Source organism: Antennarius striatus, chromosome 17, assembly GCF_040054535.1.
Source record: "Antennarius striatus isolate MH-2024 chromosome 17, ASM4005453v1, whole genome shotgun sequence".
Taxonomy (NCBI): domain Eukaryota; kingdom Metazoa; phylum Chordata; class Actinopteri; order Lophiiformes; family Antennariidae; genus Antennarius; species Antennarius striatus.
Genome location: NC_090792.1, coordinates 15,513,639 through 15,534,531, shown reverse-complemented (window position 1 = coordinate 15,534,531; position 20,893 = coordinate 15,513,639). Strand labels below are relative to the sequence as shown.

Here is a 20,893-nt window from a genome sequence, read left to right as displayed (position 1 = left end):
CCTATTTCGCAACAGGTGCTTGTAAAATATTTGATAACAGTAATGAGTTTTACTCATAATGCTGAATGGACCCAAAGCGTTCTATACTATAGAAGGAATGGACATCCTCGAAATACTTAATAGAAAGTGGATCTGAACGCCTACAGGACCTGGACAGGGTCTCATATGGACCCATGAAGGCCTCTATTGAGTCATCTGACACTCAGACAGTGAAATGAAGTCTTTGTGGTAGACAGCAGTTTACATTGGGGCTATTAATGGGATGATATTGTGTGTTCTGATCACTGCGTAACAGCTAGAAACACATGAATTTGGTCCCGTGAAGTATCACCAGTGTGAAAACGCTAACTTCAAATAAGGAAGTCAGAATCCAAAAAATCTGCTTCATCATTTGAGAAGACAAATAATTTAAAATTAGCAGGTAGCATGACCAGAGTACCATAAATTCAAAAGTAGCTGCACACTGAGAACTGTCTTGTACAACCAAAGACTGAAAAACATGCAAGTTATGGAGTTAGAAAATGAAAAAAGATTGCAATGAATGACAGCCAGAGGTGATGGTGCCTTGATTATCGACTTCATAAAATCAACCCACACTCTGGAACCCGTTTCCATTGTGCACCAAACATTCAAATACATTTTTTTTACACTTCAGTGCATCCAACCACACCTCCTGTCCCAACATGTTCTGCTTTCACCCCATTTATACTTAATGCTGCTCACCACTTGTGGTTCCCACCAACCGCTGCTGGACTTTCTCTAAATGGTGGATAAAGTTAGTCAGTGATTGCTCTGGATCCTGAGACATTCCTTCTGAACGCCCCGAAGTTACACTGGTGCTGGAATATGTCCTGTGCAAAGAGTAAAAATCAGCTTTTGGAAAAAAATATATTAAATCCATTAAAATAATAATTAAAATTGTAATATTAGTCTGCAGTTTCATATCTAAAGTTGATATGGATTTGTTAGAGGAGAACAGACCTGTTATACAACCTAAAGGGTGATTTAGTAGGTGGTACGAGGGCTGACACCAAGTCTTTGTGGTCAGCACTGTTGTCTCTCTTTGGTGGCGAATCAGAATTTAATGTTGACTGTTGTTCTCTTAAAACTGCGACTTTAGACCCTGCAAGAAACAAAGATTAGAAATCCACCAAAGCACATGCTACATAATTTCACATAATGGGTTAACTGAACTGACCTAGACCATTACAACTGGATGTCCCAGAGACAAACTGTTTCCTCATTGCTTTATTCCATTTTCTTGTCAAGAACCTCATCCTGGAATACAGGGTGGGATAAGTTTGTTTTCAATAATTAGACCTGTACTGATACAAACATTCAAATCGTGGTGTTCTCTCTACCTTGAGATGGCAATGACGACCTTTACAACAGTTCTAAATCGTCCCAGTGGTCTACGTTGGGAGGAGAGTGAGCAAGATGGCCGTACTCCCATTTTGGCTATGAGACACAGCGTTGCTTCTTCACAATCTTGGAAACCTCCCAGGAGCAGCAGCAGGTAACGTTTCTGGTAAATCAGAGCTTTCCTGTAGCTCTCAGCACGTAGACAGCGACCATAAAAACGCTGCAACTGAAAGCCAATAAATATCCAGTTAGTGACATTGATCAACACAAAGAGTTGGGGTTCATCAAGCAGGATTGCTGACTTTTAAAAGAGAATGGAGCCATATAAAAGTCACTTAAAACCATCATTTTCCTCCTATGGCAAGTCAAAACCCCAAAATGGGGTTTTAAAATATTAGAAATAAAACTGGAAAAAAGTTGCAATCAACTTTGTAAAATCCGTCAGTGGACAATACCATAACATTGTCTCTACTGTAGTGAATGTGTCTGAGTGCAGCTGTGTCCTTCTGACCTTGCTGTTGCTGAAATTGTCACTGATCGGTCTGTTTTCAGTTTCTGTGGCGACCTTGGTGAGCTCATTCTCTCTGCTCCGGAGCTGACGTTCCATGCAGGTGAGTCTATGCTTGAGGGTGGCTCTCTCTTCACTCAGTGACGTCACATGCTCCGTCAGTTCTGAATTCTCCTTTAACAATCTTCCCAGCAGATTGGATGATGATTGCATGGATGGTATCTACAGTGAAAAAAAGCATATTTAATTTCTAACAATCAAGTGAAATTAGATTCCAATATTCTCAACCTTAGACCATCAAGCTCAATAAATACCAGAACCGGTGTCAAAGATCCACAGACGCCAAACCATCTGGATTAGGTTAATCAATATTAATATCTGTATCATTTACCAAATCACAGTGAAGCGACGTCTCTACCTGCTGATTTTGCTGTGCGCTCCCTGCCTGGTAGTTGTTTTGCAGGTGCTGTGAAGATTCATCCTTGTGATGCTGCTCTGTGGTTTGTCCAGACAGCCTCTGAGTAGCCATCTCCCGCTCCTCTCTTTCCAGCTCTGACAGAGTCCGCTGCAGCTCCTGCATGCGATGCTGATCTTGTTGCCTCAACAACTCCAACTCACACTGAAAAAAAAGTGTCCGGGAAAAAAAAAACTATTGCAAGGCAACAGGTTGTGGATCCAAAATGATCTTAAATATACACTCAAGGGATTTGAAAACATATTGGTCATTTTATCCAGCTAATCCCAAATGCGCACATAAAGAAACCCAGAATTTGGATTGACATATTTGCCTTCTACACCTCAGTATAAGATTCTGACCCGTCACCACAAAAGAAACAGAGCACCCTGATGGTGGACATGGTAGTAGCCATTGAATAAAATATTGTAGACTGCAGTTGTGTCAACTGAAAGATTTATGGTAGTTACAATTTTGGTGCTGTTTTTTGGACATTTTTTTAAATATGTATTATATAAATAGGAAAATAACACAGTGGTATATTTTTAATTCCGTTCAACTGTTGAACACTTGTAAAAATAGTGAATATAACAAGGGCATATAAGAACTATATTGATGTTTTACCAGTTTGTTATTGGTTCTCTCCTGTCGTCTCTCCCTCTCCATCTGCTCTTGCCTCCCCTTTCTCTTCTCTCTCTCCCATTGCTCCTCCCTCTCTCTCTCTTTGTCCTTCAGCAGTCGCAGTTTGTTCTTCAGCTCAGTAAGTTCCACCCCATGGCGTTTGGACCGCTCTCGCTCCACTTCTAAAGCACGGCAGGCTTCTTGTTTCTGCTCCTTCAGGGTCTCCACAGCTACCCGTTGACGGGCAGAGGCCTCCTGCTGCTTCTGCAGGTCTTCTCTTCTCGTTTTGTCTTCCTCTTCCCACTTCCTTTTGTTTTGCAGTAGTTCAGATTTAAGTTTGTCCATCACAGACATGAGGTCCTCGCTCCGCTTTCGCTCCTGCTCCAGCTGGGCACGCATGTCAGAGATGAACCTTCTGTCCCTGGCTGCATCCGCGTCATGTCTGCGACTAAGTTCGTCCATCTGCCTGGAGCAACGGTCCCTCTCCTCATCCAGCTTCCTGTGAGCATCGGCAAGCTTCGAGTGAATGTCAGCTGAACGAGACTCTGCTTCAGTGAGGAGGTGCTCAAGACGAATCTTTTCTTGGATGTTTAGTTCCTGTTGTTGAGTAGACAGCTGGCGTTCATTTTCTAGTTCCTTCTGGGTGTCATTTAGACGTTTCTCCAGCAACAAACTTCGGGACTGTTCAATCTGAAGCTCCTGCCTAAGGTTGCTGTAGGTCACCCTGTCCTGCTCCACCTGATCCTTTAGAACCTTGACATGTGACCTCTGCTGCTCAGAAAACTGTTTTAGTACCTGGGGATGGAAGAAAAGTGTAATTTTTCAGTGATTTAAAAGAGATGGCTCATGTACACACTCACAAACACTACATGTTTCCCAACATTTGATGTGTAACACTGAGAAAATCTGAGAAAGCAGCAGGTTAAATTGTTTGTATTTAGCTACAGTGGTCTATACTACAAAGTGGGATTTGGTAGGGTGGTAAATGTCTTTTCTGCACCTAAACCTGCTGAGGAGTAGGCCATCCTCAAGATACCTTAAACACATATAAAAGCACCACCTACTGACCAAATGGAACAAAAAAGAATTTAGAAGTTGGTGCATTGATCCTCATTTAACGAGTTTTCCTCTTGCCGGATGCAAGAAATGTCCAAGCCATGTAATTTAATCACCCTTTTGTTTAGAATTAGAAAGTAATTGGCTTACCACTATACATTACAGTTCTATCTTTTAAATTTTTTCTTATGTTCGTACTTCACCTCTGGAATTAATGCTGAAAGAATAACACTTCACATCACAGGAATACAACTTGACAACAAACAAACTTAAATGAACTATAAATGCATCATATTGAAATCTGAGCAGTGATTCAATGTATCATTGGTATGCTTAACATCCTTAGCAGAATAGGCCTCCGGTAAATCACCCCACATTTTTGCTCCAGGTATTAATAGAATATTCAGGATGTGTATTTCTGTCGTCATCATACCAATTTCTTTTCCTCCTCTTCTCGGTCCTTGCGAAGACTAACAGCTCTCTCATGCTCCAGCTGTTGTTGAAGCTCTTGGACTCCTGTCTGCATCGTCCTCAAAGCTTCCTCACCCTCCTCTACTGCCAGCCTGAGGAAGAGCACAAACCTGAAGTCACCTTTACCTTCTTATGGTCATTTTAGATAAAAGCAAGGAACAAGATGCAGAAAACGTGCATATGTTGGCTAATACAAGGATGAAAATAAAAGAGACAGTCAGTCACAACCCATTAACAAAGCTGACTTTGCCTAAGATCATGTATGAAAATATATAATGTAATCTGAATTGTATATGTCAAATTATGGGAGAGGTATGCTTGATTGCTGTGTGATATTAACCCGAGTGAATGAATCTTGTTCTTCTGTTCTTGTTGAGTTTCCTGAGCACACTTCAGTTGTTTGTGGGTCTCCTCCAGCTCTGCTCTCAGCTGGGATTCAACTTGTCCACTGAGATGATCTTCCCCACTCTGATGATCAAAGAAAAAAAGTGATCAGTACAGATTGTTGATGAAACCTATAGGTGGATTACAATGTTAGTTTTAATCTCTCTCATTTTACACCAAAAAAAAAAAAAAGTAAAGGAACAATTATGTCTACACTAACTCACGTTTGAGTGTTGCTGGGCCATTCGACAGAGCAGCTCCCTGAGAGCAATCACAGTCTCCTGCAGCGCTCTCTTCTCCTGCTGCCAGCTCATTGGGGGTATGGAAGACTTGTCCCGGTGATCCAGCAGGGTAGAGACATCATCAGAATTATGTTCTGTGTGACTCAGTGAAAATGCTTTTAAGTCAGACACATGAGGGTGGGATGTTGAAGTGGCACGACATTGGGAAATGGCAAGAATTCTGCAACTTTCTTGGTACACCTTCTTCAGAAGGTCCTGCAGAAATAGAAAGAAATTAAAATGTGCTGTCAAACACATAAAATTAGGTCTACTTGTAAAGGAAGCCCACCTGAAGCTCAGGTGACAGCAGGTCATCACTGTAACTCATACTGCCTGCAGCACTATCTGTGTTAATTGTGGGGTTGATTCCTCGGCAGCGAAGATATTCAACAAACTGAGCATCCAGCCTTTCGGTCTGTTCCAGTTCCACTCTCAGCCTCGCACCCAATTCTGAACTCACATCTGGAAAGGACAGAACACAACATTCTTTCCTTATGCCTCCAAATGAAGTATAGATTTGTAAATAGTTTTTAAAGATGTCTGTATATGGAAGGAACCACTAGGATATCCTGTCAAATGGGCATATTTTTTAACAGTTGAAGATTTTTGTGATTGTCTTGACACAAAACTTACAGATACACTATGAGCCCACTGACTTAAAATCTTCACCAAGTCATACAACTATCAGTCCCAGTGTGAAAAGACTCACTGCTGCCATATCCATCACTGGCCCATTCGTGTGCCGAGAAGGAAGACATGGAGCCAAGAGGAGAAGGAGGTGCTGTTATGTCAAGTCCTTCTGTTTCACATACCTTTAAAAAAACAACAATGTTTTTTTAATCACATTTGAACCACATTAAGATAGAAACCTTCTGATTGACACTCTTACACTACATACTTTATCAGTATCCAGTGACTCCACCATGGAGTAGTTGTCAGACACAGAGCCTGGTGAGTGGGTACTCTGTGTGACTGGATCTGGTGTGATAGTCCTGGAATATGTTGGCTCCATCAAAACTTTGGGAGATGTTTTAACTTGCTGACAATCCAGGCCGGTGGTGTTCAGAGCGCTGATCTCAGACAGCCGAGATCCGAGAACAGAGGTGTGGAAGGGATCTTGGATTCTGTCTTCCGAGCATTCAAGTTTCCTTAAAACCTCAGGAGAGCTCAGCGATGCTTCATCACGACAGACGCTCACAATGTCCCCGAAAGCTCTGTGAGAAGTATCTGACAGATGAAGAAAATAAAAAAAATCTATGAGAACATCTTTCTATAGTGCTGCCATTATCTATAAAGATTCCCTGCAGTGGAATTTTAGTGGTCTAAATATTTTTAGATAAATATTTTAGCAGTCTAAAATTCCACTGGCATTCAGGTCAGAACTGTTATTGCTCTACAGAGCCTGGTATCGTACTAAGACAGGCTGCAATGCACTCAGAGACATGTAAGAAGACAACCTGCCAAAAAAAGATGCTAAGACATTTTACATACTTTTATAATTGTTTTTAAATATGTTGTAGGAAGTAAATATTTGTCTGTTGCAAGGCTTCAGGAACACAAACTGACTCTAAATATAAATCTAAATTTTGCTTTGAATTTCCTATAGAAAAATTTGCCAAAGGAGTAAAACATTTTAGCTTTTTAATAAATATTTGATACAAAACATCAACAAATAGGCATTCGGTACTCACTCTTCAGTGGGTATCCGTGTTGGTAAGGAAGTCTGCCCTGTTGGTAACAGTCTTGTCTGAGCTGCTGTAGCTCTTTTTTCTGATAGGCCAGTTCTGTTTCCTGTGTAGCGAGGTCTTCTTGTAAACTTTGTAGCGCTGCCTTCAGCTGCTGGTTATCTGTTGCCAGCTCCTCAAGGGCACGATCTTTGGTCTGAGACAACAGAAATATGTGGCATCAAAATGCAGTAGTTAGCCTTGTTATACACACTATACTGCAATACAGTAATTTAATATTACCACAATGTTAAATGTCCTAATATTGCCCAGAAAGAGTAAATCACTGACATATTAACTCTATCACTCTCAAATTCCATGTATTTGTTGCAGTATTATATCCAACCTGGGCTTCTTCATGTAGTGTCCCAGCTTTTTCTGTAGTGACACTCAGGCTCTGTTTCACTGCAGTCAGCTCTGACCTCAGAACCTGGTGTTCTCCCCTCAGTCTGGCAAGCTCACCCTCCTTCTGTCTTAAGGCAGTATCTGCCTCAGCTAGAGTCACCTCAGCATTTGTCTGAGAAAAACAACAACAAAAAGAGTTCTCTTAACAGTTTCATGAAATCCTGCATGCACATAGAACAGTCAAGCTTTATTTTATTCACAGCTACCTGCTTATCCCGAAAAAAACAAACAGTGCGATTACTGTTTACACGAGAACAGTAATCGATCTTTTTCTTTGAAATGTAGAAATAAAAAATTAAACATCCGAGTTTTACAACATCTGACTCAGTTTTTACGTCTACGGCTTGATACCTCTTTGGTACAATGTAACAACACCACCTACATTTGCTAACAACTATGAATAAGGTAATACAGTATAAGCATTTCAACAAAGGCTTTACAGCCTTGAAGCTTTCTTTGCAACAATCGAAACAATCCTTACCGTACATTATCAAGAAAGGAGGTGAAAAACAAATACGAAGTGCATCATAGTTTTAAAACCAGCAGCTAACAGATTTCCCTGCTTCTTCCTCATTTTAATGTCACTTCCTCTGTTAGTAAGGTTTGCCTTCTCTGGACTGACGCCGTGATGACGTGTTACAGCATTTAACTATATCCAGATGTTGCTTTGAGTGCTGTCTGTAGCTGTGTGCTAGTGAAAAAGAACCAGAGCAAAGTAGTTCCTGTCTAAACACCGGGCCTATTGAAGCAGGTTTTTGAAATTAATATAGATTTATTGGCAGAGGAAAATGAGATCTTCAAACATGGGGAATGGGCTTCAAAGACTTGCTCTGACCAGAATGAAACCCAGTCAGTACTTTTATGAAATTTTAAATTCTTATAAAAGTTATGCATATCCCTAAGATATAATAATTTACCTGTTCTACTAATGTATTAAAAATAAATATACATTAAAATGTTTTTAAAAAAAACATCAAAGGTTATCAATGAAGTGATGTTTACGTCCTTTATTAAAAGACATAATTCATTTTTTTTCCGGTTTAATATTGAAACCAACAGCTTTTGTTGTAACTGAAACTCACCAGAACTTCCTTTTGAGCCTCTTCCTGGTTGGTTTCTTTCTCACTGAGCTGAGCTGTCAGGTCCTGGATACAAGCTCTCAATGATGTCACTTCCTGCCGGAGCCTTTCGATTTCCTCCTGGAGCTGGATCTCCCTCCTCCTCAGCGCCTCCCGTTCAACTGATAGCTCTTCCTTCACGGTCTCAAGGATTTTAATCTTCGTCCTCTCCTCAGCAACCAGTTCCTCCATGTCGACCATCTCTGCTCTCACCTCCTGCACTTGTCTCTCAAGAGTAAGGCTGGTTTCTCTCAGGGCTTCCATTTCTAAGTTCATCTCCTGCTCCTTGGTTTTTAGAGACTGGAGTGTGCTTGCATTGTCCAATTTTTTCTGTTGGAGCATGTCACCATTTTTCTCTAGCTGGGCTTTGACTTCCTCCAGCTCAGCTTCTTTCAGCACAAGGAGACCTTGGAGCTCACTGGCCCTCTCTCCCTCCTCTTTCAGCCTCTTTCCCAACTCCTCGCCATGTCCCCTGTACTCTTGCTCCTGAGTGAACAGCAATCGCTCCAGTCCTTCTTTTTCAGTCACTACAGTTTCAAGCTGACTTTGAAGGGCTTTGAGCCGAGATCGAAGGGACAGAGGTGAGGAAGAATGGGTCAGACTGAGCTCTTGCTTAAGATTGTTTGGGCCTACCCTCCTCTCTTGCATGTTATAGTGGCAAGGTTCAGGGCTGGGAGCTGGTGAGGGGTTGATGCTGTCACCATCCTGAGAGTCGCTCACTTCATGCAGGTTGGGACCTAATGTGGCAAGTTCTGCCTGCAGTGTGCTGATGACCTCATGAAGCCTCTCTTCTTCTTCCTGTTTGTCCTCACGCACCCTAATAATTTCAGACTGAAGGTGTTCCAGCTGTGAGTGAAGATCTTCAAGCTCAGCCTCCAAAACCTTCAGAAAGATTGAAATGATCAAATAATAAAATCTGTCATGGCAGCCTCACCAACTACAGGAACTTCTACAGTGTCAGCGTGTGTTCCTTTCTGATTCTGACCTTGTTCTGCCTGGTGTTCTCCAACTCCTGTTCCAGTCTTTGGATCATATTGCTCAGGTGGTCAATTTCATGATTTTTCTCCTGTAGTAATGCTGAGGGAAGAGACTCCTCTTCTGCATCCTCCATCTCACTTTCTTGTTGTTGCCCTTCCTTGAGTATGGTAAGAGCAGACACATTCTCCTGCAAGCATTTGTGTACATACCAGTTACATTTCAAAATGAAAATGCTATTATTGACTTTGCTTTGTTAAGTCTTCAAATGTTAGTCTATTTAGAAAAAGACATTGCTATTTAGCCGCAGATAAACAATTGAATAAAAATTATTTCTAAAAAGAAAATCATGCTATTTTACCAAAGATGTCTGATTGGAAGTTAATTTATGAAGCACCTAAACAAAATGGATAATAATTTGGTGTGAAGAGGAAACGCTTACTTTTAGGGCAGCAATCTGCTCTTGGAGCTCATTAACATGAACTGTGTTCTGATTGGTCAACAGCTCCACCTGTAATGTGAGGTGCTTTAGTTCAACCTCTTTAATGGTCAAATCCCTCTGCACAATTTCCAGCTGGCCATGCAGAACTTCAATCTAAAAGATAAAAATTTATTAGCCGCGCACACACACTCAAAAACAAATAGTCTAATCTGGAGCACCAGCTGACATTTCAGTCCCATTTAGCAATCAACGACATGTTTTGCTTTAAATCCTACAGACCTCATGCTCTTTGCTCTGTACATTTTGCTGAGCAGTGTCTAGGGCATCCCTGAGCTCCTGGGTGGGGTCACGTGTGTTGTCATGGTAACAATGTCTAGTCTCATCCAGTTTGGACTGAAGGGCAGAGATTTGGAGCCTGTTAGAGAGCTCCTGCTGCTCCAGTGCCTGCTTATCCTGATGAAAGCAAGGACATTTATGAGAGACGGAATGGTCGGATACTCAATCCAGGACAGTGGTGAATGTGCATTTCCTTACTTGTGTGAGTTCCTTTTCTCTCATTTTTGCTCTATGGAGCTCTTGTTGCAGTTGACTAACAGACCTGTTACTCTCGGCGCTGTTAAGCAGTGCTTGTTCTAGTTCTCTGATTCGCCCAGCCAGCTTGTCTATCTCTTCATTACGTTCTGCCAGATCACGCTGGGCTTGCTGATTGGCTGCAAGCAAGGAGGCATGTTCCTCATTTTTCTCCTTAATGCTAACTTGTAGATTCTCCACCTGCAGAGACAAAAAAGCACATATTTCTGTCATAACTTCATCAAGGTTTATATACTTTAAGTACAAGGGAATTTGTGAAAGAAAAACATGATTTGCACATAAGCCATTCTGTGTCTGCAGCCACTGGTACCAAATTTTGTTAGGAAGTTAATATTCCACCATTGCAGAGTGAAGTGACACATAGGAGTAAGACAAATGCAATGCAAAACAACAACAAATGAAAGTTACATGGATGATAAAATGGAAATGAACACAGAAGTGATTGCAAGCATACATAGGCACTAGTAATTTATCTACGAATGACTGAACAAAAATAATGACATACAATATAACACACCATGCAAAGAAGTCAGGGAAGCTAAAAGGAGTACGGTTAGCTTTCATACCTGCATAACCAAGTCCTCAAACTACAGCAATCCATTTGGCACAGAAATAAACACATGGCAAAGGTCAGTTTGACTGGCAAATGCAAAAACATTCATCACTTCAACCCCCAAGTACAACTGTACACCATTCAGTTAAGTGGTTCATAGCCCATAATCTAATGCATAACAAAAAACACTTCAAACGAACACACGCACAGCAAATGTACCTTCCTTTAACGATCGGTCTCTAGAAACAGCAGCATTTTGGATGAAATTGTCCAAACAAGAAATATTATCTCGTTCAATTTTACTGCATATAGAGTTCTTGCTATTAAATGATAGGCCTCACCCTGTATCCTTTATTATCCACACTGGATGTCTGTCTGAGTTGAGATTCAAGTCTTCGGATCTCCTGCTGGAACTCATCTCTCTCGTGTTCACGCTCCACAGCCTGCTCCTAAATGCATATGAACAAATTATTTGAAAGATTGTATTCAACAAAATCATCCCAAATTATCTTTGATGCTGTCAAGTCTCAAGTGTTTAGACAAACGACACCAAACTAAAGAAACCCTAAGGAAGAATCAGGAATAACATTAAGTAAGGGGTATTTTTTGACTTTCAGATTATTTAAAGATGTAGTTAAAACTAGCCTCTATGAATTGCCGATTGTGTTTAAGTTGTTTCTCAAGGGCTTGGACCCGCTGGTAGAGGTCTTCGGTGTGAGTTTTGTGGTTCTCTTCCGTTTCCAGGCCCTTTGATTCTTGCTCTTCCAACTCTCTCTCTAGGGCTCTGAGGCGCAGAGAGAGACAGCTGTGGTCCTTCTCTGCCTGTCGCTGCAAGTCCAGTCTATCCCGGGCCAAACGCTCAGTTTCTGCCAGCAGAGCTTGAAAATTAAAAAGAGGGAAATGAGGGAAACTGCTTCGATGTAAATGCATATATATGAAGATGAACTTCAAACAGCATGCAAAATATAAGAGTAGTTCAAGAAATAAAGGAACTATACATGCTTTGTCTCCAGAACATAACTGTATACTCTCTGAACAAAAAAATTGTTTAACAGGTTAAGTTGACACACCACTACAAGAGCATTTGCATCCAGTTACGAGTAATGGAAGTGTTCAAAAAGCACTCCCACACAGCACTGAAAATATTCTGCAAACATCCTGCATATTCATCCCCATGTCCACATACCACACTCCTATACCTCTCTGACCCACAAACCTTCATCAGGATCTAAATTGAGCCAGCGGCCTAAGGAGAAGAGATACTTCTGAGCACTGACATTAGAAATATGCGGGGTAAAACTCACTATAAAGTCACATTATTCGATAATGTTCAACTTGCTCCACTCACTCACCTTTCTCCCTCTCTCCCAGGTCAGCAGAGAGATGCTCCTTCTGGCGCAGGAGAAGTGTGTGTTCCTCACTGAGCTCCTGATGCTTCAGTCTGAGGCTGTCCAGCTCTGCTGTGATGTCCTGCACATGATGCAGCTTCTCCCTCAGGTTCTCCAGCTCCTCCACTAGTCTCTCTTCTCGTGTTTCCTTCTGCTGCAGAGATTCTTCTAGGACTGCCTTCTCAGCCACATAACCATCCAAGAGACCTGAACAAAGAGAAAAAACAAACATATAATTGTTTAATTAGGAATAAATATTAGTGTGACGGATAGGCAAAAAAGGATGGCACGTTAATGTAGCTCAACCGGGCGGGATGAATATACTAAGCAGAGAAAACAAGGATACGGTGCTCACCCTCTGACTTATGGAGTTCCAGCTGAAGTTGACTTTTCAGCTTTGCCTGTTGATCAAGCTGCTCTAATAGGAGTTTGTGCTGCTCAAGGAGCTGGGCAGAGTCTTCTCTGCCCTGAGAGAACTTTTCCTCCAGAGAAAGGTGGACATTATGAGAATGCTCCAGCTGGAGAAAATGTGAGAAACCCATAACTGAAGCTAATAATACTATAAAACAGAACTAAGGTTATAGCAAAAGGTTTTATTGTGGATTGTTTAGATGTCGCTATCAGTTGGGATATCAATAGGCCTACACATTCTTTACCTGTGTGTTGGCTTGGTTGAGAAGCTCCAGTAGGGTGTCAACAGTGAGACGCAATCTGCTGCAAGCGTTCAAAGCGGCTTCTTCTCCACCAGGATTGAGCTGGTTATCTGATATCAGCAGACTCTCACAGAGCTGGTGAGTCAGCTCCAAGTCATCTGAGGAGAATTCTGCAACTGAGATACCTACAAAAAGACAAGTCAAAACAATTCCTTGCAAAAAAAAACCCCTCAAAAGATAAAATGCACAATTCATTGCAAAGCATTAACATACCCTACATTATGAATGAATGAATTGGACAGACCTGATTCTTTAGTATCTTTGTTCTCTGCCGAGCTACTCAGACGTATTGCCTGTTCACTAATTTTAGCTCTAGCACTGATCTTCTTTCCAATCAGCTCTTCAGTTGCAACTGTACCGCGAATCATTTCAATCAACACCTTTCTCAGTTTTTCATTGGCCTGGTCCAATTTGCATCTGTAGAGAAACAGACACCATACACACATAGACCATTTGGGATTATGTGGCTAGAGTTACACTCCTGTGTTTCCAGTTCAGATGGAAAGAATTTTTTAGGGTAAAAGTGTGAAATTTAAAAAAAAAGTGCATTAGATTTTTACGGACGCTGACCATAAGCTGGACCTCATTCAAAAAGCAATCCTCGTCTAGGTTATACATAAAATACCAACAGCATACCCAGACTGTCCCTTACCTTTCCTTTTTAGCAGTTTGTAAGTCATCAGTCAGCATCTTTACAAGGTTGTTTCCTTCTTCACTCTCTCGTTCCCTTCTCTGGAGGAGGGTGTCCAAAGTATTCATCTCAGCACGCTTCCCTTTCAACTCTGCTTGCAGGCATCCAATTTCTGCTTGAAGCTGAAAAAACAGATACAGTAAGTATTTTTTGTGAACACAAACCAATTAACTGCCCCTTTATCATCTGTGTTATGACTGAAAACTGGCCATGTGAAGTAGAATGATGCAGAGTGATAACAAGAAATTCAAACCATAATTAATTAAATTGATACCTTTACAATTATTTTAAGATTGTTCCATTTGTTGAAAAGTATGAGATAGTCCCTAACAATATCTACCGCAAAAACTGGATAAAAATAAAAGTCATGTTGTGCAAAGACAAGAAATAAAAACCAGCTGTTGAGTGTCAGAGGGATCTTCAAATCCCCAAATGACTGTTGGAACCATGACACAAAATACATTCAATCCAAGAAAAAAACCACATTCCTCCTGTTCTGAAACCAGCCTAGGGCGTATATACACACAAGCTGACAAATCATCAGGCATCCTTGGCAGAGGTGATTGGTTAAGTGCCAAGTCTGTGTGGGATGGAGGCGAGCCACAGTCTAGATTCACTGCTACAATTCTCTCAGAATGCGTCTGTAGTCATTATTCTTACCTTTAGTTCTTTGACTCATTCACGTTCTGTTTGTCCTTTCACCACATCTTCCCTCTCTTTTTCCCTCTCCCTCCTATCAAACACATCTGAAGCAACCACCTGCCTCAACAAAACAATGATGTTGCCTTGACAACAGCACCCTCCCGATCTCTCTTAAGCTTCTCTTTGCTAATCTCATGGGTGGGGGGTGACTTAATATCTAACCACCGAGCTGGGCAGGTGCTGAAACTTAATGCACTCATGAATCAGGCACATTTATGCTGATTGTGGCAACTAGTTTCCCACTTGCCTTTGGAGGCAAAAGAAAAATAAAGTGATTTTTGAAGTGTATCCAATTCTAGTCAATTCTAGTTGGAAACAAATGGCTTTAGGGGTCTAGTTTATAACTGTAAGATAAGCTGTGTTTCACCTCTTTGAACCCCCAGCAGAATTTGCTGTGCTTAAAAAATGTTTCATACTGTAAGTCATCATTCTTTTCCTGAGGACATACATAATCTTGGAGTAAAGATTGGTTTTTGATGACTGGTGCACTTGATCAGCCTTAACAACCACAAAGAAATTAGAGACAATGCCCAAGTGGAATGAGCTAATATTAGCAAAGGAGTAAGCTATCACTACAGTACGGCAGAGTTTTCTGTCCATCACCTGCGACTATTTAAGTATACACTACGTATGTTTAGTTAGCAGATCCTACGTTCTCTGAATGTATCCATGATTAAAAAATTAACAAATGAAAATAGAAATCTTTTCAATGAATGACTACGATAGAATGTGGTATTTTCATTGTTAATAATAGAGATCAAATGCAAAATAATGATCTTTGTATAAAAAAATAAAAAATTGCAAAGTGAGCAAAAAACAAAATAGAGATACAGTGGGGGGAGGGGGGAGAAGGGGGGGAGGGGCGAGAGAGAGAGAGAGAGAGCATCTGTGCCTTGTACCTGGGCCACCACAGCGTCTAACTGCTGCAGTTGGGCGGTGAGCTGGCTCATTTTGCCAGTGTAGCTCCGCTCCTTCTCTTCCTGTTCGGATGTGAAGCTCCGCCTCAGGTCATCAAGCTCCGCCTGCTTCTGTTCCCCAAACTCCGTCTTCACAGAGAGCAGTTACGTTGGTACATCAACTAAAAACAGCTCATCACTACCTTTAAAAGCATCAAAATAGCAGAGGTTTATTTGTCCCTCTGATCAAGAGCGCTCTGACCATGGCTTATGACGAACTGGAGGCTTTCACATTTCAGATGGTTAAATGCCAACTGTCTGAAAAAAAAATTACCTTCAGCCTTAAAACCTTCTGCATCAGAGGATAAAAAGCTTAGATTCATCCATTTAACCACTGTTCACATTGGAGCAAAACATACACATGCACAGTCCGACAGATTCACAGAACAGACGTGAAAAGCTCTCCATATGATGGTAGGATTATGTGGAAACTGGGTATAACAAAAGCTCCAGTGGGACACAATCCAAGAGAAAGACCTATCCCTAGTACTGAACTGGTGCAGCTGGAACTTACAAGGCAATGCCAAACACACACACAAACACACATAAACACACACACACACACACACACACACACACACACACAAATGCGTGCGCATGCAGTCTATTACATAACAGTTATTACATAATGGCATTTGGTGAGTCAAATACACGCACAATTCAGAATTATACGGGAAAGGATCTTTGCTATTAAGTCAATATAAAAAATTATTACACACAAGCAATATGGCTGCCTCAACAATTACAACTATTAAAGATCTTGTGCAAAAGGATGCTTCAAAACTACCACAACACCCAACACACACACACACCATCTTCTTCATCAGCATGATTTTACCTTCAGCTGATTAATCCTATCCTGCAGTCTCTCTTCTGATTGGACTTTGAGGAGCTCCATCTCCTCTAGGAAATGCTGACGCTGCCTTGATGACTCCTCTTCTAGTTCCCGGCGACATGCTTCTAATTCTCGTGCAGAAACACCCCTCAACTCCTACAGAGAATACACATGATGTATTTCCCCAATTCTCCAAAAACTAAAACATCTAGCACAACTCTGTTAGCTCACTATACTGTTTTTTATTTAAACTTTACAGCTATATTGCATATAGTTATGCAATATCTTGACAAAGAAAGGTGTGGCAATCTGGAGAAGAATTGTTTGTTATGATCTAATATCAGTAATTAGGTTTTATTTTTTATCAACATCCAGTTGGTCAAATGTTAAAAATTGCTTCTCAGAAAAATCCTATCAACTACATTGTGTGTCTGCACGCAAACACTCCATTATAATGGATAAACAAAAATATCGTGTGATCCTGTGTAACACTGTTTAAAGAGACAACTCAACAACTGTAAAAAAAACAACTTCCTGACACACACCTGTAGCTGGAGCTGGTGTTGTTCCATGAGCTGCTCTTTCTCAGTAGCATAGGATTGTGTGAGTTCCAGAAGGGCACAGCTGTGTTGTTGCTCAAGCTCTAAAACCTGAAAAAACACAGCAGGGAAATCAAACCAGTTAACTTGTGATCAAATTTCATGGCATTTTCATCACTGTTATGTATCAGCTAATTTCAGAATATCTGAAAAAGAGTTTCAAAATTTCCTTTGCTTTGTAGCGCTTGTAGACATATTCTGTTTCATGTTCAGAGTAACTACAAGTCTGATGCAACCATGTGTCAAAAATTAAAACTTTTCATTAGTGGAACCACTGCTTTACGTTGACTTGATAATAAACTAAAACAAATCTGTATTTTCCCTTCGTGTCAACATGCAAAATTCCTGTTGAAAATGCATTATTGTCAGTACTACTGTAAAATGTGAGCTCCTTAATAAGAAACCAAATAAACATTTCTGTGCATAACTGTAACTACCTGCTTCTTAAGAGTCTCTAGAACACTGCAGTGTTCAGTATCCAAGGCCTCTTTTTGAGCAGCCAGCTCAGTCTGTAGGAAAGACAACAAATCAGTAGACATAGTCGATTTTCTGTACTTGCGCATATTGATAATTTGATGTTGACTATATGTCAGATATAAGTGAATGTCAATCAACTATCTTATTTCTCACCTTGTGAGTGCAGCTGAGCTCTGCTGCCATGGCACTAAACTTCTCTATGTGGACCCGAGCAAGTTCTTTCCTAAGTTTCTCCTTCATGGAGAGCTGATCTGAGGCGTGTTCTGACTTCTGGCGATTCAGGTCCTGATGATGCTTCTCTTCAAGATGCAAAATTTTATCACGCAGTGTCTGTGAAAAGACAACAATATTTAATACACAGAAACACTGAATTATAGAAGTGCTGTCTACTTTTTAAAAAAATGCAAGGATATCCAACTTAACTTGTATTAGGATTACTTTAGTTAAAACTGTGTCATACTTGCACTTCCTTCAGGTATGTAGATTCCAACGTGTCCATATTACTGAGCATTCTTTTTTCCAGTTCATTCCTCTCTTCTTGGTGTTTGCCAGCTAAATCAGCTTCTAAAGCTTCTAGCTGAGCCCGACTGGTCTCCCGAAAGACGGCTTCTAGACTTTCAAGGTCTGCCTTTCGTTTTGAATCAAGAGCAGCTTCCAAGGCAACAAGCTCAGCCTTGTGTTTGGATTCATGCTCAACAGCCATAGCAGCAAGCTTATCTCCGTGACTGGCACTGAGTGAAGTTATTTGTGCTTCATGACTGGCGTAGAGTCTGTCCATCTCTTTGGAGTGTTTGTTCAGAAGATTTGTTCTCTCATGTTCAAATTCATTTTCAAGGTTGTTCTTTAGCTCTTCCAAAGAGATTTCATATTTTTGGATCAAACTCTGCTCCAACAAAGTCTTTTCCTGTTGGAACCTGACCACAAAAAAGTGAAATTACTACTGATTGTAAATACAAATTATTTTCAAGGGTCTTCATGATGAAATTACAGTGCTTAAAACATAATGGCAGGACTGCAGCTGAAACTTTGGTGTATACAGTACAATAAATGTCACAATACCTTTATAGAGTCAGTTGGCAGCTTTTATTGTCAGCATTTGACTTTTATTCAAGTGTTTTTACAAAACACTTTGATACGTGACCAAAAGAAATTCAAGTTATAAATATGTTAAATCAATGACTGTGGTCTAAACCCTAGTTTTTTTTCCCAGTCCCCTTCAAGTGTTATTTTCTTGGTAAAAAGAAATAGCTACACATATGTGAAAACCACATATAAAACAAAAACAAATCTTATTTAGAGCACCAATACAAACCCTTGATAATCAGTAACTTCAAGCATTTTAAAGGATTTTGAGCTCAAACACTGCTCACCTCTCTTGGGCTTCCCGTAGGTGCTCCTGATTCTGGAGCTGGAGGAGTCCAGTGAGCTCCTTGATTTCAGTTTCCATGCAGCTCTTTGCTCTCTGCAGCTCATTGTCAAACTGAGCCTTCAGTCTCTGCTTTATAGTTTGAACCTGTGGGCCTAAAAAGTCAAACGTGTTAAAAGCTGCATCAGAATTGCAGCTTAAACATTTTCCATTCCTTTGATTTATGAACTGAAAAGAACCTATGATGATCATTCTACACACAGCTTTCAAACATTCTTACTGTCATTATTGTCCAATGCGGCCTGGATAGACTTTAACTTCTCTTTTTCTTCATCAAGCATTTTCAGAAGTCGAGTCCTCTCCTTTTCCATATCTCTGTCAAGCTCTGACCTCAAGGAAACAAGCTCAGCACCATGTTTTTCCTGGAGCTCTACTCTCAGCTTCTTCAACTCTCCCTTTACATCCTCCCTTTCCTGTGTCAGAGCTTCCTCAAGAAGAATGAGCTCCTCAGAAAATTCTTGTTTCGACTGCAAAACGGTTGGAAATAACAAACATAAATAATGGAAATTTCCCTACCATCTAATTCACTTTCTGTTTCTGTATAAGTGTCAGTGTAATTTTAAAGGTTTAACTGTATTCTTATACATATATAGACACACACACCTGTTTGTTTCTTTGTATTTTGGCATTTTGTTGTTTACTCAAAGCATCCAGCTTGTTCTCCAGGTTGTGGATGATTGTCATATTAGAATGCAGTTCTTCAGTTTGACACCAAATTCTCTGTTCCACCTCCACCTAATTAAAATAAGCAATGTATTTAATGATACCCTATAAATTATATACATTTTTAATGCATATTTTCTCATTATCTTTCCTCACCTCAACCTGCCTTGCTGCCTCCAAACGAACTCTGGTAAGCTCTGTAGCAAAGACATTTAAGGGGTTACTTATCTTTAGTAACAAATGTCATGTCTGTATTTGTATGTGTGAAGTACCTTGTAAGTGATGGTCAGAAAGTTTGGCTCTTAGTTGCTCCAGCTCTAGCGAATGACGTGTCTTCATTTCCTGCAGCTCTTCATAGTAGTGGTCAGTGAGATCCGAACGCACCTAATGTAAAAGTAATTACCACAAATGAAAGTGTATAAAAGGGAGTAAAGGTGACTATGAAGCAGCCAATAGTTTCAAATCTGACCTGTTGCAGCTCTTCCTTAAAGGAAAGAGACATAGATGATTGAAGACTGGCAAGTTCCATTGTGTGTTTTTCCTCCAATTGAAGGCGTAAACTGTCGAGCAATTCCTGGGCAGGACATAACATTTACATCTTGTGATAATATTACAAAACTAATGTGGAAATTTACACGAAATTTAGAGGCCCCATCTCTCAATCTGCCATAGATTGTATTAAAATAATTTTTTTAAACTTGGATCAGGGAAGTGTTTTATGTTGTAACAATAACTGGTCATCAAAATCATGTAAATCATTTCCTCATTTAAAATGTGCTCACTTTTGGTTTCTCACACTTCAGGTCAGTACCAGAAAGCTCATGGTTCGTTTCCTCCAAAGGCTGGCCTTCAAAATTAAAACTGAAATACACACAAAAACATTAGAACAGCTTCATTCAAGTCTGTTGTGCTTGATTCTAATCTTAGTGGAATACCTGTCATCTATGGTTTTCAACACTGATTCCTCCAAGGCTCCTTCCACCAGTCTTAACTGTAGCAGAGCGATTTCTTCTCTGTAATTCTCCTCAGTTACCCGCAATCGCTGCTCAAAATATCTGAGGAAAAACAATACACAGTAGCTGCAGAATGCCAGGGATGTAGCTCAGTGGTAGAGCCAACGCTCTACCACTGAGCTACATAGATTTATGCAAAACAGTTTGACCCAAGTGCCCCATTTCTAAAATTGAGAAACAATAAAGTTAAACATTTTTGTAAGAACAAGTGCCATCAAGATTGTGTGACTGTGTGGCCATCTGCATACCTCCTTAGGCTTTCCAGCTCAGCCTCATTCTGCTCTTTTATTTCCTGTTTTTGGTTACTGAATTCTGTCTTTAGGCGCTCAATATCATCAACACGAGATGAGCGAGCCAGAAGCTGCTCTTTGAGCTCTGTCAGTGAATAAGATGAACAAAGACCAAAAACAGTAAAAATGCAGTGACTGAAAACACACACATGGATTTACTGTGCAGTTCTTAAATGATTTTTTTGCTATGTGTCA

At 40.5% G+C, this 20,893-nt stretch overlaps 1 protein-coding gene across 1 annotated transcript in view; it reads right to left on the bottom strand.

Annotated features, from left to right (window-relative positions):
* pcnt (pericentrin) overlaps nucleotides 1-20,893 on the bottom strand; it is a 35,713-nt gene that overhangs the window by 2,507 nt on the left and 12,313 nt on the right. The window contains exons 18-60 of the mRNA XM_068338421.1: nucleotides 20,657-20,783; nucleotides 20,331-20,450; nucleotides 20,178-20,256; nucleotides 19,865-19,969; nucleotides 19,668-19,779; nucleotides 19,552-19,592; nucleotides 19,336-19,467; nucleotides 18,953-19,199; nucleotides 18,677-18,827; nucleotides 17,767-18,220; nucleotides 17,460-17,636; nucleotides 17,267-17,338; nucleotides 16,776-16,880; nucleotides 16,234-16,386; nucleotides 15,339-15,485; nucleotides 13,699-13,859; nucleotides 13,291-13,463; nucleotides 12,990-13,171; nucleotides 12,689-12,851; nucleotides 12,298-12,540; nucleotides 11,591-11,823; nucleotides 11,287-11,394; nucleotides 10,959-10,979; nucleotides 10,336-10,572; nucleotides 10,081-10,254; nucleotides 9,802-9,954; nucleotides 9,370-9,549; nucleotides 8,349-9,266; nucleotides 7,208-7,378; nucleotides 6,829-7,018; nucleotides 6,036-6,364; nucleotides 5,847-5,949; nucleotides 5,427-5,599; nucleotides 5,081-5,353; nucleotides 4,813-4,940; nucleotides 4,435-4,564; nucleotides 2,949-3,740; nucleotides 2,289-2,489; nucleotides 1,874-2,092; nucleotides 1,362-1,588; nucleotides 1,199-1,278; nucleotides 982-1,123; nucleotides 724-851 (exon numbers count right to left, since the gene is read on the bottom strand). Of these exons, the coding sequence (XP_068194522.1) occupies nucleotides 724-851; nucleotides 982-1,123; nucleotides 1,199-1,278; nucleotides 1,362-1,588; nucleotides 1,874-2,092; nucleotides 2,289-2,489; nucleotides 2,949-3,740; nucleotides 4,435-4,564; nucleotides 4,813-4,940; nucleotides 5,081-5,353; nucleotides 5,427-5,599; nucleotides 5,847-5,949; nucleotides 6,036-6,364; nucleotides 6,829-7,018; nucleotides 7,208-7,378; nucleotides 8,349-9,266; nucleotides 9,370-9,549; nucleotides 9,802-9,954; nucleotides 10,081-10,254; nucleotides 10,336-10,572; nucleotides 10,959-10,979; nucleotides 11,287-11,394; nucleotides 11,591-11,823; nucleotides 12,298-12,540; nucleotides 12,689-12,851; nucleotides 12,990-13,171; nucleotides 13,291-13,463; nucleotides 13,699-13,859; nucleotides 15,339-15,485; nucleotides 16,234-16,386; nucleotides 16,776-16,880; nucleotides 17,267-17,338; nucleotides 17,460-17,636; nucleotides 17,767-18,220; nucleotides 18,677-18,827; nucleotides 18,953-19,199; nucleotides 19,336-19,467; nucleotides 19,552-19,592; nucleotides 19,668-19,779; nucleotides 19,865-19,969; nucleotides 20,178-20,256; nucleotides 20,331-20,450; nucleotides 20,657-20,783 (8,454 nt within the window). The remainder of the gene's footprint in view (nucleotides 1-723; nucleotides 852-981; nucleotides 1,124-1,198; nucleotides 1,279-1,361; nucleotides 1,589-1,873; nucleotides 2,093-2,288; nucleotides 2,490-2,948; nucleotides 3,741-4,434; nucleotides 4,565-4,812; nucleotides 4,941-5,080; nucleotides 5,354-5,426; nucleotides 5,600-5,846; nucleotides 5,950-6,035; nucleotides 6,365-6,828; nucleotides 7,019-7,207; nucleotides 7,379-8,348; nucleotides 9,267-9,369; nucleotides 9,550-9,801; nucleotides 9,955-10,080; nucleotides 10,255-10,335; nucleotides 10,573-10,958; nucleotides 10,980-11,286; nucleotides 11,395-11,590; nucleotides 11,824-12,297; nucleotides 12,541-12,688; nucleotides 12,852-12,989; nucleotides 13,172-13,290; nucleotides 13,464-13,698; nucleotides 13,860-15,338; nucleotides 15,486-16,233; nucleotides 16,387-16,775; nucleotides 16,881-17,266; nucleotides 17,339-17,459; nucleotides 17,637-17,766; nucleotides 18,221-18,676; nucleotides 18,828-18,952; nucleotides 19,200-19,335; nucleotides 19,468-19,551; nucleotides 19,593-19,667; nucleotides 19,780-19,864; nucleotides 19,970-20,177; nucleotides 20,257-20,330; nucleotides 20,451-20,656; nucleotides 20,784-20,893) is intronic.